The 19,327-nt window shown below is 31.6% G+C and overlaps 1 protein-coding gene and 1 non-coding gene across 2 annotated transcripts; one reads left to right on the top strand and one right to left on the bottom strand.

The window, feature by feature from the left end:
- Positions 1–3,945: 3,945 nt before the first annotated feature.
- Positions 3,946–4,017, bottom strand: Trnaq-cug. The gene has a single exon. It is a non-coding gene; the product is annotated as a tRNA-Gln (tRNA).
- Positions 4,018–6,698: 2,681 nt separating this feature from the next.
- On the top strand, positions 6,699–17,910 carry LOC111617897. Its single transcript, XM_023359247.1, has 11 exons — positions 6,699–6,860; positions 11,881–12,843; positions 12,908–13,061; positions 14,624–14,757; positions 14,827–14,925; positions 16,060–16,183; positions 16,273–16,437; positions 16,506–16,701; positions 16,958–17,124; positions 17,200–17,342; positions 17,674–17,910. Exons 1-11 carry the CDS (start codon positions 6,806–6,808, stop codon positions 17,757–17,759), a joined length of 2,286 nt encoding a protein of 761 aa, XP_023215015.1. The 5' UTR covers positions 6,699–6,805; the 3' UTR covers positions 17,760–17,910.
- Positions 17,911–19,327: the final 1,417 nt, after the last annotated feature.

The following is a 19,327-nucleotide window of genomic DNA, read 5'->3' as shown; positions in this document are numbered from 1 at the left end:
ATGGATATAATCTCTAATCTTAGATCTCACAAGAAATAATAGTGACGGCTGGATTCCGAGGCTATTAAAGCTCAGTCTACCGCTCTGGAAGACCCAGGATCAAATCCGACGAAAACAATCCCAAGGAATTTTTCACAAGCGGTATCCAAGATATGTCGTGTCACGTTTCTCATTACGCGGCCTCCTTCATTGTAAGCTTGGCAAGGAAGAAAGATTACAGTTAAACTATAAATAAATTAATGGACGACCAGGTGGACAAAAAGCCAGCCTCTCGGGGCCAAATGGCCGAGCGGTCAAGGTGGTAGCCGACCGCTGTGGGGACCCGGGTTCGAATCCAGACGGGTCGAAAAATCTTCAGGAATTTTTCAGGGGGTGCTCCTCTGGGTATGTCGGGCTCCTCCTTCACCACCCGGCCGCCCCATTGTGAGCTTGGCCGAACCCATAGTGGGTTTGCTAAAAGAGACCCTCTTAGTGCCCACAGGACGGAAAGAATTAAAAAAGGCCTAGGGAAACCAGGTTCGAATGTAAATCAGCTCAGTAATTTTCAGGGATTGATCCGGATATATCAGGCCCATACTCATTTAATCATCATTAACCGATCATCCTTACCATAAACTTGTCCGAAACCATCTTGAGTATAAGTATAGAGAAGATAAAGATGGAAGGTAGCATGACCGAGCGGTTAAGACGTCAGTCTACCGCTATGAAGATCTGTTGAACAGTATAAAGAACTTTTCATTGTCACTCAGTTCCGATATGTCGTGAACACAACATATCGTAACTGAGCGACCACTCGATATATCCAATTGCCGGCATGACCGAACTTATGATGGGTGTAAAAAAAAGGCTCTCTTAGTGCCCACAAAGTGGAAAGAGCAAAAAGTGGAAAAATAGTAGAGATAGCCAACTGTAGGCCAGAATTTCTTTTTTAAAAATGCCATAAAATCATATTTTCAATATAAGAAACTTAAATCTTTATGCTTTTATTTTTACAATATCAGTAAATAATTGATTGAAAGTAGAGAATGAAGAGAATTTTCTGAACGGAATAATTAAAAAATCTTGTTCGCCGATCTATCATATTATGAAATGATAGCAGAGAAGAGTCCGCAATGTAAATATTTTTAAATTTTAAACTAAAAAAATATATTTTTTGTCATATTGTCAAGGAGTGAAGTAAAGAGTTTTTTCGTGAAATAAGCAGTATTATACTCAAAACATGCTAGATCTTCTGGCAGTAGGCCTATAGTTTTAATACACAAATAATTGATAAATTTTACACATTTGATATTATACAATCATATTAACAAAATTGTTTCCTTATTAGTTCCATATAAATTGTTCCTGTTTTATTATATTTTTAATGATCTTTTTCCTATAGTTATTTCCTTGTCATATTCTGAAATACTCTTGTTTATTATATGTTTTCAATAGGCTTTAAATGATGTCTACATTACTATTATTTTTGAAATTTCTTGTTTTTAAAAATGTTGTTATATTCCTAATTACAATTTTTTTAAATTTTAAAATAAAAACAATTGCGATTTTTAGATTCATGTGCAAATGAAATTTAAAACTAAAACATTTTTTTAATTAATATGTTAAATAATAATATATCAAATTGCGTGTTATATCTTAAATTTATTCAAATAAGACCAAACTATGCATTTGTTTTTTTTCTTTTCATTTTTAACTCTTTTCGCCCTTAGTGCCTCACCCTGTAGACTCTAAGAAGATCTTTTTAAATACCCATTGTGGATTCGGCCAGGCCCCAATGGAATAGCCGAGTGGTGAGGGACAGGGTCTGATATATCTGAGAAAATACCCACGAGAAATTCCCAGAGCTTTTCGACCCTGGATTCGATTACGGGTTTCCAGAGTGGTAGCTGTTTTATCCATCTCGAACATCGCCAGGCATGTTTTTAGCTTTATTTAGCTTTATACAAACTGATTATAGAGATCCTTACAGGATAAAATCCTGTAAAAATCTTCTGAAAATGTTATATGGTTCCAATTTATTTTTACAGACGATAAAGCTCAAACTCAATTTGTCAATGATTTCTTGAAACTTAGGATATTCAGAAAATAGTTTGACAGCTGGTTAGTAACTCAACTGAACATGTAGAGATGACGAACGTATGACAGGCCAAAGTGGCGCGTAGAAGTAAACAGTTCCGAGTCGGAACAGTTCCGCACCGAGGGTCGAGAGTTCCAGTCAGAACTACTAATGCGTTCTTCATTTTGTACTTTTATAAATACGGTTTTTCACGGAACAGTCTGGATTTGTACTTGAACAAAAAATGAAAATGTTCCACGAGATTTTAGAAATAATGAAATTAATTTTGAGTATTTAAAATTTTTAAAGATAATGTTAAAATTGATGTTTTTATTAAAGTTCGTAATTACTGTATTAATAACTAGCAAATACATGCGACATTGCCCGACCAAAAAATAAGAAGGCTAAAAATTAAAATGAAAACCATATTGAAAGTTTAGTTATTTGTTATTGAATAGTAATTTCAAATGAAAAAGCATTAGGCTCGATTCACACTAGAACTGCTGGACCCGGCTTCGACGGATCGAAATGATGGCGGTGCCGGCAATTCAGACTGACAATTGAACAATAAATATTTTTTCATTCTAAAGAAATGTCGAAGAAAATATATCATTTTATGTGAAGAAGCAGTGGCGGATTTTCCATTAGGCCCACTAGCCCGGGCCTAGGGAAGCAGAGGTTTGGAAGCGCAAAAAATCAAAACAATAACAATAAAATATGAAAATAATTCATTATGAATATAAAGGAATTGGTACAAATTAAAAGCTTAAGTGGAGGACAAAATAAGACAAATTGATTGATTAGTAATGGTGGTCTTATTCATTTACGGCTACGTGCCTCATGGGCGATTTGCCAAGGAGGTTACCTCCCGATAGGTCTTTTATGGAAACTGGTTCATATTTAGGTGAAGAAAACCAAGAAAACTCCCCGTGGCCAGCCTATTGGCAAAACGCGAACCCACGACCAACCACCAGTGTTCAGTGGTTTTATACACTCGGCCCTAATGGGCGATTAGTATTGATATATGAATATACAGGGTGTTTATAAATGAATGGTGCGGTTTTAAAAATTAATAATAAATCTATTTATTACCTTATATGGGCAAACCTTACAGCATAAGCAGAGGCAACTGTCCAAGTTTTTTATGCATCAATCATAATCCTTCAATATGTGCACCCATGGTCACACGACACACATCTACACGGTAATCAAATTCTTCCAATACGCTGTGTAGCATGTCCTCCGTGATGGTCTGCAGTGCATGACAAGACGAAGAGCGGGTAGCGCATAAAAACTTGAGCAGTTGCCGCTGCTTATGCTGTAAGGTTTGTCCATATAAGGTAATAAATAGATTTATTATTAATTTTTAAAACCGCACCATTCATTTATAAACACCCTGTATTTTGCATGAATTGAGTGCTAACGACGGGTTTCCAATAGCAGTGCATTCAGACATTTAAAAAATTAAAAATACAATTATTGTAGAATTAAAATTATAAAATAGAATCATTCAGTGCAAATTAGTGATAATATAATTTTGAGGACTAGGGACGCCATATTTCTTAACGTACAACTGAGAAGATATTACGTATAACAGCTCAAAACAGAAATGTTATTATAACAGAAACAATATGAAAATGTATAACGAAAGTTATGAAATTTCATAACTTTTTAAATTTTATTTACTTTTTTAAAAATAATTTAAACCATTTGTTTTACTTGACTAAAGTAACTGGGTTAAGGTAGCTTTGTGAACTTATTTAATCAGTGCTATAAAACAAAAATTTTACAGCACTGATTGAATATAGGTTTAACTTAAAGCGATAATATTTATCACAATTTTATTCACCTAAAAAATCATTAAAAAAAATAACGAAAAAATGAACACAAGGCCCCACCGAGATTTGAACTCGGATCACTGGATTCAGAGTCCAGAGTGCTAACCATTACACCATGGGACCACGTTACGTACGCTTACTATTATTTCTTATATATGAAACCTTTACAGGGAATAAAATATATTTTGTAATAATGGAAACAATATTTATCATCTTGCATATATCATTTTGAAAATATTTATTGAAGTAATAATTTTTATATAATTATGATAAATGTTATCAAGACAAATACTGTTATATAACACGGAAAGTATAGTTACAGCGGCTAGAATAATGTTAATCTGTGTTTGCTGGTTTGTGTGTTTATTTTGTATTATACCTTAGGACTGGATGTACCAAAAATGTTGAAATTCGGTAGGATTATTTTTAAATATGGGCATTGATGCTACTGAATTAAAGATGGGGAGCTAGACGGGGTCATGTTTCATATCTGGAGTGTTATTAGACATAATGAAAATTTCACTCTTATTGGTATTTACAAGTTTTTAGAAACTCATCTCGACTCTGAAAATTAAGCCTTCTATCTTTTAATAATAATTAATAATATAACTATATAAGAATTATTTTAAAATAAAATCTCGTAACAGTTTAACTTTGTGCGAATGTCTTGTTAGTGTTTTTAACTAAGGTAGTAAGTATATTTTAAATTTTATATCTTAGTAAACTTGAAAATTATCGGACTTCTTCCTTGGTCACGTTAACCTTCTGTTCGAATGCCAGGAAAGTCGACTAAGAGTCTCTTTCAGCTTTTTTTACTATAGTTTTTACTATTCCGATACTCATAAAACTCTATTTTATTAATTTTTCTACCAATGTTTTAACTTGAAAATCACTTTAAATCCGAATTTATTTATTTCTTAATCACTGAAATTGCATCAGAAAAAATGAAATTAAATATTAAAGAAAGTAGATCCCCTCTACCTTTCCAAAATACGCCCATGCTCTTCAACGCTTCTATTTTAATCAAATTTAAAATAAAAATTTGAGCATATATTCTTGATAACTGTAATTTAGGAGTCGTATATATGAAGCGGTAAAGGCAGCATTTTATCCTTCCGAAGGTAGATGTACAGTACCAGCAATAGCGTAGCGTAGGGGGGGAGCGGCAGGGGCGGCCCGCCCCGGGCGGCACTTTTTAGGGGGCGGCAAAATTTGACAATAAATAATAATAATATCTTGTAAGAATTTGAACCATTTTATTTCATATTTTCGTGCACCTACGATTCGGACCGATTCAAATGAGCACGGAATAGTGGGAATAGTGTTACCATCCGACTCGCCGTCCTGGGATATCTTGCGCGACCTGTCGACCTTTATTTTATTTTATTTTATTTCTTTTTGCTTGTACGATTCATTCGTACTCATATACACCTCCAATCAGTGCCGGCCCGAGGCAAGTTTTAGGATGGAGCGAAATCCTATTATGGCGCCTTTCTTCGTTGCCCCTAATTTATACCCTTTAATTTTTTTATCACTGAGGCGCCCCCTAAGACTTAGCGCCTGGAGCGGCTGCTCCGTTTGCCCTATGGTAGGGCCGGCTCTACCTCCAATATCCAATAGGGCTAAGTCATCTACATTACTTGCGTTACTCCTACCCAAGTCTCCCTAGTCGCTAACCTTAACTGATTTAGAACCAGCATGCACTGCAAATTATTCTTCATTACAAAATGATATACGCATGAGTCAGGAACTTCTGTTCGAACAAACCTCACCTGCGGTCAGGGTCGGCGATTTTAAAAAGGTGGCAACACTAGCACGGAATTTTGCATTACTTATTCTGTGACGAAACTGAATTTTAGTCTTTTAAATTGAGATACCTAAATAAAGGAACAGTGAAATTTTCCTCCGCCCCGGGCGTCTGACACCCACGCTACGCCACTGAGTACCAGTATTCACATAAAAAAAACCACTGAACACCGATTTGCGCCTGATCGACGTGCTTGGTGCATATTTTTAGATTTTCTTCACACACGATCAATTTCTCATAGAAATTATCCCTCCCTTTGCCTTGTATTACGTTGCCTTATTCCATCGATCCAATCCAATATAGGTGGCAAAATGAAGACAATACTCTGCGTCAAGAGTGGTTCTAACTTACTAATCATTTCTTTTTTTTGTGTCACAATTAACATAGCCAATCGTTAGCTCTGTTCGTTTTATCCAAAAAGTGTACACTTTAACGTCGCCTCTTCGGTTTTACAATAAACAATGTAAAAAATGACGTCAAATTGACGTAAAAGAGTACACTTTATGTGTGTTGATTTTCATTGTTTTCTTTAGTTTGTCATTCGCGTGGGCCGATTTTAACGGAACAGCACCAAATTCGAGTTTGATCGCAATTTTTAAGGATGGTCCGACACGGATATGTTAGACCCCGATCTTCACCACCTGGTTGTCCCATAGTGCTCGGTTGCCGAACCTAACAAAACAGAATAAATAGTATTAAAAAATGATAATTATAATTCTTCTTATGCTTTTACATATTGTCATAATTTTTTTTATGTGTTTGTAAAAAAAAAAAAAATAGAAGTTTAAATTCCATATTTCAAGTTATATCTCGCCACCTTGCGGAAGAATATAAATTAAAAACAATTATAAATTTTTAATATTATTTTAAAATAGATAAATCTTAAATTATTATATTTCATTAGGAAAATAATTTTGATTTTAAACATATTTCAAATATTAAAATTGTCATTATATTTTGTCACCTTTCGACTGACGTAATCTCGTATGACTAACGTTTGGTTGTGTGACGATGCATGTGACGTATTTCGACATTGCGAAGACGGTTTCAGTTTAAAGTAATTCGGAAACGAAACAAATTATAATTTAACCGAAATTTTTAATAATGTCCGGCAAAATGGAGAATCAGAAACTAATAAACGAAATCCAATATTTATCAAGTAAGTGAAATATTCTTCCATTTTCGTTATTTTGGGTGTGATCTCATTTGACCTCCATTTTAAATCACTTTCTCGTGTTTAAAAATTGTTCGATTTCAGATGTTTTTCTGTCTATTTCATATAGTTACGTCATTTTATTCGCGAAAACATTCTACTATTTAAATTACGCGGAATTTCATTATTCTATTATTAAATTTGCCATTTACAATGTCAATTAGATTATATAAATGATTGATAAGATTTTAGCTCAGGAGGGCTTTTTGTATTATTTATAAAGCTAATTACTTTTTTTTTTTTTAAACTGCAAAATGCTGTTATACTTTGGAGACTTATAAAAACAAACCAATGGTACAATTACATGAGATGGTTGAGACATTATTGGAGCTATAGATTGTACCCGTGGGAGTGAAAGAAATACCTCTACGTGTGATTCTGTGTGAGATATAGCCCTTCCAAAAATCACATTATGCATGATGTGATTTTGGGGGCTATCTCTCGACTGTCTTGTTTAACTATTTAGCATGCACGACTAGCACGACTATGCTGGCTTTAAGTGGTCTGCTTGACTGTTTGTGGAATACTTGACGTTATATAGTTTTAGGGAATGCAGGGGCAAGCCTCACACACCCTAAAACTATATAACATCAAGTATTCCACATATAACGGATGCTAAGGTGTTCACGCCGAAGCGCATGACTACGTACAGAATGCAGAGCATGGTGAATAGGAGTATACTGATTGGTACGTAGTTAAAACACCTTTGGAGGCAAATATCTTGCAAAGGGTCATGTATACAGGTATGGTTCTTTTGACTTTTTTGCTTGTACAGGGGGTCTACAATTCTGTGGGTGGGGAAAACCTCTCATTCAGAGTTGACATCTTACCAAAACCAATTGCTGTTAACTCATAGTGACTTTCACTAGAATAACAGCCAGTTAATAGTATCCTGTCATCAAATTTCTGTTTTTATAACTATCCAATTCTATAAATGGCAACAGAGGCAGGCAAACTAGAACACAGTTAAAATATATAGGCAGTTGCTTGGGATAACACTAACAACTCTATTACTGCACACAGAAAATTATGTCTGGCAATCTTTGGAAGCAAGATTGGCAATTTACTCTTCCCGATTGTCTTAATCATTTTTATTTCTGTTTATCTGTTCTGTTCTAACTATTTATTTTGATAAAAGGTGATGGTAGTGATGAACATACTGAACAATTTCTTTTGTATTATAGATTATATGAAAATTTGTGTTAAAAGAAATAGACCAGAATTTTCTAAAATATTTATTATTTTTAATGTATTAACTAATATTATATTGTTGATTATAATAGTTTATGTGCTCTAATTGATTTCATATTAAATCCTTATTCAGATTTTGTAAAGTCTTACTAGTTTATGGTTATGTGAGACTAATCGGGGGTAGGATGGTTACGAGGATGTTCCTCTCCTACCACTTACTCGACTCAAGACCTTGAGGTCCGGTCTCGCTTGTCTAAAGGATGGGGAAAAAGGGTTTAGGAGAAAGGATCGTTAGATTCTTTCACCTGTCTGACACCAATCTATCAAGTTATCGCGGATAGATATGCGGATGGATGGGGAATTTATCACGAGCGATCTCGTCAAGGACTTCGGGTTCAGGATGGAGTGGAAAATGTCGGAAGAAACGCACACCAATCCAAGTTCGTTAACAAAATACCCGTTTATTCTGGTTATTCCGTACATTTATACATACTTAATTATTTACGGAGTCGAAGGTACAGATCCCTTGCTTCGGGAATTTCAATCCGTATAGTTCATTTGTCGCGACCCTAACCGCGAGTTTGGAATATTCGAGAGAGAGCTTACATATCATCGCGAGTAGCATAAATACCTCGAGTTGTAGAAGTTGAAGGGTTCAGGACAATCTCGGAGTCCGAATCCTGGGCTCATAACTATAGTTTGAGTTCAAGTCGTAATCAAAGTCTTTAGAAGACGGTGGCGACGAGAGGCAGGCGATTCACACTCACAGTTCAGGAAAACTTGTCCCCCCGTCGGTGGTTTCACAGTTTCTTTTATATGGGGGGATATCTTCTCGAGATCTCTCCCTGTACGTCATAGGTGATGATCTTCTTTGACCAATGGTGGGTGAAATGACTAAATATGACACAACAGTTAACTCATCTTCTACAGGGAAGTATTGTGGTGGGAAAGGAGTTTTTATGAGCGATTTTTATGAGAAAATTTGTCGGTTGTTTTTTCCTTTTTGAGTTAACCGTAACTTTAAAAAAATCGTTTTAGTTTGAAATGAATAGAAATTATTCAGTTCTCAGCTACAGTATTTTAAATCCTGGGCCTCACAGTTATAAATGGATCCTTATATTGCTCTTCACAGTTCATGACTGCAGCATTTTAAGTTTTTCAATGTAACAGGAATAAGAGTGATTATGAAGCTTCTTATATCTTCATATTATCACATTACTATAAAGTACATAATATTATAGTTTTAAAGTTCTTACAGTTTTAAACATTTATAATAATAATATCAGATAAAAAATTAACTTTATTGTCTTAATTTTTTAAAATAAAAATCAACTGCCAGATTTTGTGAAAATTTTCAGCATAATTAGTTAATAAGTTCACAATGTTTTTGTTAATGTCAAAAAATATTACAAAAATAAAATCATAATTTGTTATTAAAAAACAAATAACATAAAATTAAAGTTGATACTCATTGTTAAAGCATCAAGTGGTGTGTTGCATCTCGCATCTCTTCCAACAGTATGCATCTGACCATAGAAATTCATGATAGACAAAATATCATGCATTTCAAGAAATCAAAATTCACATTTATTTCAATTTTATCAAAAATAAAGGAAAGAAAAGAAACTTTTTGGAGAAGACAAAATACCATGCTATTCAAAAATTCAAATTTAACAAAATGATTTTTTTCTAGAATAGTACAAATAACACAAATGTAAAAAGTGTGTCAGACTTGAAATGGTGTTTTCAGAAATTCATCATTCAATATTATTTGACATTTAATGAAATGATTTTTCTAAATAATATAAGGAAATAATTTGATTATGTTACATCTATTAATATTCCTTGAATTAAAATTTATAGGAAAATAACTTACTGTGATAATTTTCTTTATTTTGAAGTAATTTCTTTGGCTACTATTATTTAACAATGATAAATGATTATGAAACCTATTTTTCATTAAAAATGATCTCAATTTTGATTGATCAGTATACCAATTTAGTTTATTTTTTTGCCTAAAACATATACCAGGTTTGTGTAGAACACAAAAAAAAATCATCAATTTCAGACATAAATTCCTAAAATTGATTGAATAATCAATTCTCCACAAACTGTCCCTTCGACACAGATTCACACATCATCGCCTTATCTGATATTGTCACATAATATTAAACACTGCATGATAAATTTAACTTCTTAAGCAAATATTCTAATTGTGTAAACTAAAATATATTTAAATATTAAGTCAAAATAAAACTTAATTCAGTCTTTGATTTGCATAAAACATAATTAATTGATTTAGTCACCACTCAGGCTCTCCTGTTTCTCTGAGCAATGCAGCAGAGCACATGGCACGACCTCAGAACCATGTGGGATTTTAACAGATGAATACCAAAAAGTTTAATGTTTGATACAATTAATTTTATTAATTTCAATAGTTATTCATGTTAAGAAATTTTTTTATTATAACATTTCAATTAATTGTACGGAAAAGTCATCATTTATGAACCATAAACAGTTACATCTGTTTAGTACCAAACAATATTCTGTTTTTTGTTAATAAAAGAATTGTAGAAAAGTTAAATATAAATAATTACATATATGTATAATTTCCCAAGAACCCATTATTGATAGGTTTTTGGAAAATGCAATCTTAAGCAAAACAACATATAATGCAAAAACTAATTTTACCGTAGGTTAATTGATAGAAACAACAAATAATTTGGTTAATACTATTCTAATTGGATTGTGTTTGTAATCTTCAACATTTATTTTTAACTTCTTAGAATCGATTTTACTGCTTATAAAGAAAATTCAGCCATGATAATTGTAAATGATTACAAATGTACTTGTATCTTTTCATTCTTTCCTCAACATATAACAAAAAAATATTAAGTGAGGACTTGTATTTATGAACGATTTTAACTGAATGTTAAGTGTAAAAAATTTAATTTTTTAGTTTTCTAATGCATGCAAATTGAAGAAAAGTTGAAATTGAACAAATTTTAACTTTGAAAAGTTATAAATAGATTTTTATAGTCAACTTTAAATAGATGTCAAACTCATTCCAGGAAGCTACTAACAACTTTAAATGCATCCTGTTTTTCTTATTTTTTAACCAGTGCTATATAATTCTATATTATTTTTCAGAATCTCTGCTCCTTAAATTATTATATATTTAGAGAAACAACTAACTGTTCTTTGAATGTACATTAAACAATAGCTGTTGTTAATATGTTCTTTTAATTTCTATTATGATTTTTTGATTAATTATTTAAAAGTGACACAGAGAATTGTCATTATTTTCACTACAGGTATGCATGCTTAATGACTGGGATACATTCCTTAAGTGGACATTTATAGTGTATACTTGACGACAATTGTTATGTTGTATAATATGTAAGCTATATATAACACTGTGATAAGTATTTATATATCTAAACAAAGAAAAGATACAGTAAAATAAGCTCTTTCAAGTATTTAAAACTGGTTTTATTGTAAAATTATATTTGTAGTGCATTTATAATGAGACAATACATTATAGTATTTAATGTTTAGAAATTTTCTGAAATGCTTAATTCCATAAAATTTTTGGACATTATATATACTTTTACATAACCTGTGGTGTAGCTACATTGTGTCATGTGATGGCAATTACAAATTTTTTGGTTTTATAATAATCTTATGGGATCTCTTGTTAAGCAGTGCATTCCTGTTAATAACTTCAATGTTCTGTATTAATTTTTGATTATTAATGAAAAATTTGTTATTTCAGGATTAATAGATAATCATAAATCTCAAGCTGCCAATACTCAATACAGACAATCAGGAAAATTTTCAAAACTTTTTACCAGTAATACACATCCTAGTAATTTTAGAAGAAATCCTAATCTTCAAGTGAACAAATTGCAAAATAATAAGGGTCATGCACATAGTGGAATTTTAAAAATAAACACAAATCCTTACAAAATAGATAGGACTATTTATAATTCCCTGTCAAAAAGAACATTTGCATTGCCTAACAGAAGTTCTGTTGAACAGAAAACACTAATGTCCAAGACAAACCAGCAGGTATCATCTGTTGTCAAGTCTGAATACAAATCATCCAAACTTCAGGATCTAATTCAGTGTTCACCAATAATAGTAACAATTCAAGATCAATCAAAATCTATTTCTGTTGGTTATCCTTCTGATAAAGTGAAAGTGTTCAAGAATGATACAAAAGAATTACCAAATATTTCTGTCACAAAATCTACTAATAGATTATTACAAATAAAAGCCATACCGAAACTGTCCGAGAAGAAAAATTTACCAATTAATAGTAACAGATTATTTGAAATTAAACTGCCAAATAATTTACCACAAACTAGTAAGATACAAGCAGGTGGTACGAATAGATTACAAATGAATACTCCCACTATGCTGCCTGAGACAAATACTATGTCAGTTACTGCTAATAAACTGTTACAAAATGTACAAAACAAGATGCCAGAGAAGAACAATTTGCTAGGGAATTCTAATAAATTGTATATGTTAAACAAATCATTTAATAGTAGAAGTAAGAAAGCAATTCTAAAGACCAAATATAAGGTTGTTAATAAGACACCAGATAAAATAAATAGCATTAATTGGAAACAAACTTTAAAAGGAAAACAGAAAAAAAATATGACATATCAGAAGAGAAATTATGTATCTTCACCATGGAAATTAGTGTATAGAAATCAGCCAAGAGTTTCAGGTAAATTTAAATTTAATAAAGTTTTTATTTGATAATTTAGAATTCTAATTTTAATCACATTTAGGAAAACATCCAAAGTCATTGAGCTGGATTAATCGTCATTGGAGAAATCCTTATTACAATGTACATAAAAATTATATTAAAAGAAATACTTTGCATTCTAAAAAGTTGAGGAAACAATTCTTAGCATCTAGGAGGAGGAAATATACTGGTAAAATGTAAGTATTTTGTGAAACACTTTTGATTGTATTTTGGTCAAAATTAAGGTATAACTTTGATTTTAATAAATTGTGTAAAATAAAATATATTTAATTTTTTGAATTTTGTAAAAATTCAAGTTCAATAGAACCCTGATATATCCAAAATAATGTGAACTGATGCTTGTTTGGATAACTGAAAACTTAGATGAAATAAATAGCCATGGTCATTTTGGATTTAAAATTACAAATATAACTGATTTATATGATATCACTTTAAGCTCCCTTTTTCATATCTTATTGAATTTAATCTTATATAAAAATGACATTCTTTACAATATTTATTACACAGCTAATATATGTGCAGTAGTTTTAACAATAAAAATGTATTACAGTCGACCCCCTATAATTACGGTCCCAATAATTACGATTCCTATAAAACTGCGAAAAAATTGTGACGGTATCCGTAAAAAATAGTAAAAAAACCCCTATAATTACGTTAAAACGTCATCGGGCAGCCGAACTACTTTCCCGCCGTCTGTAGCGCCACGCTACGGAGAGATTTCTATCGTCTGGACAGTATTATATAAATTATATATAAATTAGGTACTGTACATATAATTCTATATTAATTATATATAAATTAGGTACTGTATATATAATTATATATTAACTTATTGTAACTTTGTTATAATTAAATATATAATTTCCGCCGTCTAGCGTGGCGCCACGCTACGGAGATTTTTACGCTAACTATCATCTGTACAGTATGTAAATTAGGTACCGTAAGTCTAATACAGTACTGTAATTTTATACATTTCTTGTGAAAGAAACATTTCTTATTCAACGGCGATTAAAATTATTTATATTAATGATGTCTCCGAAGTTCAACGAAGTTTTCGCAGAAAAATAAATTATCAGAAATCGGTCGTGGTTTGGTGTGCTGCTTCGCAACGAAAACAAGCTTTAGCAATGGCGATGTCAAATAGTAAGTAATCCTACAATTTTTTGTTTATAGCGTAGTTTATACGGATTATTTCCAAAAAATATATATGTGTTTTGGAAATGTTGAGTCGGATTAGTCTAGAATCGATTAATTTTATGGAAGAAAACCTTTCAATCAGCCGTAGTCCGTAAACTTTACACGTGTCGGGCTGTGATTGGAACGACTTGTAAGAAATCGGATTCCTAAAAAAATGGAACGTATCTATGATCTTATAGGGGGGTCGACTGTATTATAGTTACATATAAATGGTTTGTTTCACATTGAAGTTAGATACAAGGTAACATAAACAGATCATTTTAAACTTTCTTTAAAAAGTCTTTTCAAGTTTTTTGTTTTATGGTTGTTCCTTCCTTTCATAGGTATTTATTTATGCAAAGCATTTAGGAATTATAGTATAAAAAAAAGTACTTACAGATTTGTCAAAAAATGAACCTCTGTTAATCAGGATTCTGTTGTATTATGTGTATTTAAAATTTTTGTTCATAATTACAAGAATACCAATTAATGATTATTAGTAATTCAATAATCTGTAAATATTGTAAATATGATTAATTTTTTAAATTTAAAATATTAATAGTGCACAACAAGTGAAGAAGAATCCGCTTCTGAAATCAAGAATGGTAATGATAGGAGGTCTGTTGTATAATGTATCAAAGACAAAATTGTCGAGAGCCTGTAAATCATCACAAAATAAACCAGTGTCAAGAAATCGTAAGAAAATTGACTTTTAATAATTTTTTTTAATTATATAAGTTTATTGATGAAATGCAACTTTACCAGAAGCAAAACATCAAACACTATTAATATGTGGAATCAGATACAGAATGGATCATTCTGGAAAAGTGTTAAAAAGACTTCCTATTCAACCTTCTCATATAGGTAATAATATTTTGACATGCGGTTACTCCTCACTTAACAACTTATCTGTTTTAACAACCATGCAGACTTATGACCAGCACTCTAACATGGAGAATTCCCATTCTTAATCTTACAAGTTCAGTCTCATTTCCTAGTTTTGTCAGTTAGTATTCACTACACAAAATGTTTGTAATATCCAAGACTCAGTTTGTTTATAAATTTGTATTTTATCATGCACCTCATAGTACTAGATATCAATAAAAAGGAGAACATGATTTCACCTGGAGGAAATGCCAAGAATCAATGGAGCTGTTGATCTGGAAATGAGATCATAAATGATTATGAATCTGGTAAAAAAGTTAATGGCAGCATGTGTCTTGTAGCTGGCACGTTCAACTTTTTTCATGATCTTGAAGGATAAAGATAGGGCGAAAGAGACAGTGATCAACAGGATTTGAAGCCATAATAAATAGGCAATGGAAAGGCCTCATTAAATGAAATGAAGAAATTACTGGTGATCTGGTTTGACGATCAGATATGAAAAAGGATGGAGATGGATCTTTTAATAATTTAAGTCAAGGCACACAATATCTTTTGAGATTTTGAAGGTGCAGGAAAGCGAAGAATGGCAAAAATAGTTATGGCAAGGCATGGATGATTTCAATAGTTTTGTCAGAGATTCAATCTATATAATCAGAGAAATAGTAAGCATGGGCATAGAAACAAAAATTTGCCAACCAGTTGATGAAATTATTGATAAATGAGGTTACCATTCAGAACAGACCTTCAATGTGGGTAAAACAGCACTTATATAGAAAAAACGCCCAAAAGGTCCTACATACACAAAAAAGCCTTGAAATTAAGCATTGTTTCAGCTTCTAAATACTTGTTTTTGATAAAAACTTTAATAATTCTTTTTTGTACATTATTTTTGTAATTTTTGTTGATTGTATTTGTGTTTTCTGTTATCAAGTTGGAGTTTCCTTTCAGACTTTTTCTTTATCCAAAAAAATGATTAAGCTCCTTGTTTATTGATCAATAAGCCAACAACCTAGTCATAACAACAGAGTTCTGTTCTTAAGTGAGGAGTGCCTGTACAGCTTTGTATAAATTTTGAATATTTGTTAATAATTATATTAATTATACATTTTTTAGAATCCCAAGTCACAACTCTAAGGAAAAATCTCAAGCGAATAGATTTGGGTGGAGATACTTACATTCAAACTAAACCTGGTATACTGACAAAAACATCATCATCTCAAGCCAGAACTTTTGTGAAGTTTGTATTTTATTTTTATATTCATAAAATTTTTAGAATTCCAAATTTAAAAAATACTGATTGGTGATTTTAAATAATTTCATATATAGTCGTGTGGTTAATCGAAGCATATATCATATGTTAGCTGTTGATCAAAAAAAGTCCCATTCTAAAAACAACTTGTACTGTATGTTTTATAATCGGTTTGGTAGATGCAACAAAGGTGAACTATGTCCATATAAACATGATGCAGATAAGATTGCAGTTTGTACAAGGTATTGATCAATTCTGATTATATTATCATTATATATGCTTTGCATATTAACAGTTTTGCTTTATTTAGATTTTTGAGGGGTACTTGTAAAGTTGTGGATTGTCCATTTTCACATAAAGTTGCTCCCGAAAAGATGCCGGTTTGCTCTTTTTATCTGCAGGGCCGTTGCAATAGCGATAACTGTCCCTATCGCCATGTTAAAGTTAATCGAAAAGCAGAAGTTTGCAAAGATTTTTTACGGGGTTACTGTCCAGTAGGTCAAAAGGTATGATATCTATGGAATTTTAGATAAAAAAAAATGTAAGTATTTTTCATTCTCAAAATAAAGTTTTGACAATGTGATTCCAGATGTTTTTAAATATGAACAAAATGCATTGTCATGTTGTTTTTTCTTAATTTTAGGAAGAAATTCTTAACAATTAGAAAGTTAGATTTCAGGATAATGTTTTTTAGTTCATTACAAACACTAAAGTTGGTTTGTTGTTTTATGTTGGTTCATAATATAAAATTTCACATTATAGTGCAAGAAGACACACACATTAGTTTGTCCAGATTACTTACATAATGGAAGTTGCAAAAATGGGGATAAGTGTCCCATGAAACATTCAACAAAAAGGGGACAGAAAAGAAAGTTGGACGAGTTGGAAACTCAACCAACAAAAAAAATGTTGGTTGAAAATAAGGAAGAGTAAGTAAGCAGATCCTACATTCACAATTGCATTAGTTTTATCATGGAATATAAATAAAATTTTAAACTCTGCAGAAGTAATCCAGGTCCCTCCTTTATTCGTAGCCGCGAAAGCGGTAAAGCTCATCCGGCAGAGCCTCTTTCTGAACAGCCATCTTTCATTTCTCTCGGAAGTTACGAAGAAGAAAGTGATTCCCAAACAAAAATTATCCCCATTGGTAAATTCTTATTGTTTAATTGAGTAAGATTTAAAGCTATGTCCAACATTAAAATGTTTAAAGTCCCAACTCCTTCGATCTTGAATGATCAATCCTCAGAAAGTAATAGTAAAAGTTTCTCAAAGTAATTATATTTTTGATTAATGTTTAACAGAGGACTCCAGATATGAGATGATTTAGTGAGTATGTTTGTTTCTGGAGCTAGTTAATTTTTTAAATTTTCCTTTCCTAAAAGTTAGTCATTTTTGTTAATAAAACATTAAACTAAACAGATTTGTTTTAAACAACCAAAACTTGCACCTTTTCTAATGCATGTATAATTGTTTTCTAGGGAATCCGACGCCATTACGAATCAGGCCTCTTTTTTTAAAACAGGGCACACTAGGTAAATCATCTCCTGGTGTCCCAGGTAAGTAAAATTCCAAACTGACGAACAGAAGTAGAATGAAACTGAGAAACGTGCCTTCTCGTATATTTTAAAATTTGAAGATTGGTTGTTTATTCAAAATTTCATTTTGTACAGATGTAATAAATATTGCTGAAAATTAATTTATGTATTTATCTGAAAGTATTGAAATAAAGATTTTTTTCATACAATAAATAAATCTATTTAATTTAAGAAAAAAACATGTACACAAATATCTTAACAGAAATTAGCTTTTTTTAATGATTAAAATGTGAAATGTAAAATAATAGACTTATCAACTAAATATTTTGAGGGATAAATATAATTTTAATATATATATTGTAACTGCAGTAGAGCATCAATATTGATCAACCAAAAGCTTGGCATTTGGCAAATTTTAATTTCTGCTAGGGCTGTGGCGCTGCAATCTTTGGCTGTCTTAGGCTACTCCAATATTATTTTTGTTGGTGTGTGTATTTTAGCTGGCAGCACTGGTGCAATCATGAGAGGGTACTTAAGGACGTGCCAGATTTGAACAAATTTCAACATGGGATAGGTTAATATATTTTTCGTACGTAATCGGTTATCCAAAAAATCTATTTTCTAAACAACCCCAGTCCCTAATTGGTTCCAATAATTGATGCTCTACTATAGTACACTTCAATGATTTATGTATATTAACTGTGCTAAAATATGCTGCATTTAGTCAGTGGCCATCTGCATAAGCAAGCCAATGACATGAACTCTGTTTCAAATAAAACAGGCTGTGAAAATGTTTGAAAAAGTATGTATATATGTATGTATACACTACATATATACATAAGGTGGTCTATTTTAATCAATCCAGTGGAATAACTCAAAAGACAAGCATCTAATGAAAAGAATCATGAACCAAAAATAGTTTTGTCATATATGGCACTACAATCAGTGAAAAGTGTTAACTTCACTCTTAAATGGAAACCACTTGTTTTTTATTGCATATCAACCCTATATCAAAACTTTTTTGAAAGAAGCACTTATCGAAAGGTATGAGCATTTGCACTATTACATGGTCATGCATCATAAGTGTGTGATCTGTGAAGTTTGTTGAAACAAAAAAAAAAAGAAAGAAAAAATGCTAAAAAGTCATTACAAAACTTTATTATATGGTGAAATCATTTTTTTCAAATAATAATCTTATCTTGTTCCACAGCTCAGAGTTCTTTTAATCAATTTGTTATTTGAAAAAAATGATCCCACCATACAATAATAGTTTCATAATGATTTTAGCACTTTTCTTCCCATTTTCAATGAACTTTACAAATGTTATGTAGTTGTAGCCACAGCACAAATATAACAAGGTATGATTTAAACTTAAGTGCATCTTTCAAAATAAACCAGCAATTAGTTGCTCAACTTTCCTGGCAACATTTTAAATTTTAGTAGTGGCATCAGTTGTTATATTTTATTAAAATACTTTTTACATTTTTAACCATTATAAAATGGCAAAAATCTTAATTTTGAGGATAGAGTTGTTAAGTCCAACCCTACCAGAGATACACAACCTCCATTATCTCCCCACTTCCTTGACCTTTAGCCA

The sequence above is a fragment of the Centruroides sculpturatus genome, unplaced genomic scaffold, assembly GCF_000671375.1.
Source record: "Centruroides sculpturatus isolate CEXI.00-Female unplaced genomic scaffold, Cexi_2.0 scaffold215, whole genome shotgun sequence".
NCBI classification, from domain to species: Eukaryota; Metazoa; Arthropoda; class Arachnida; order Scorpiones; family Buthidae; genus Centruroides; species Centruroides sculpturatus.
Note: the sequence above shows the minus strand (reverse complement) of the source record. Positions and strands in the feature narration are given on the sequence as shown.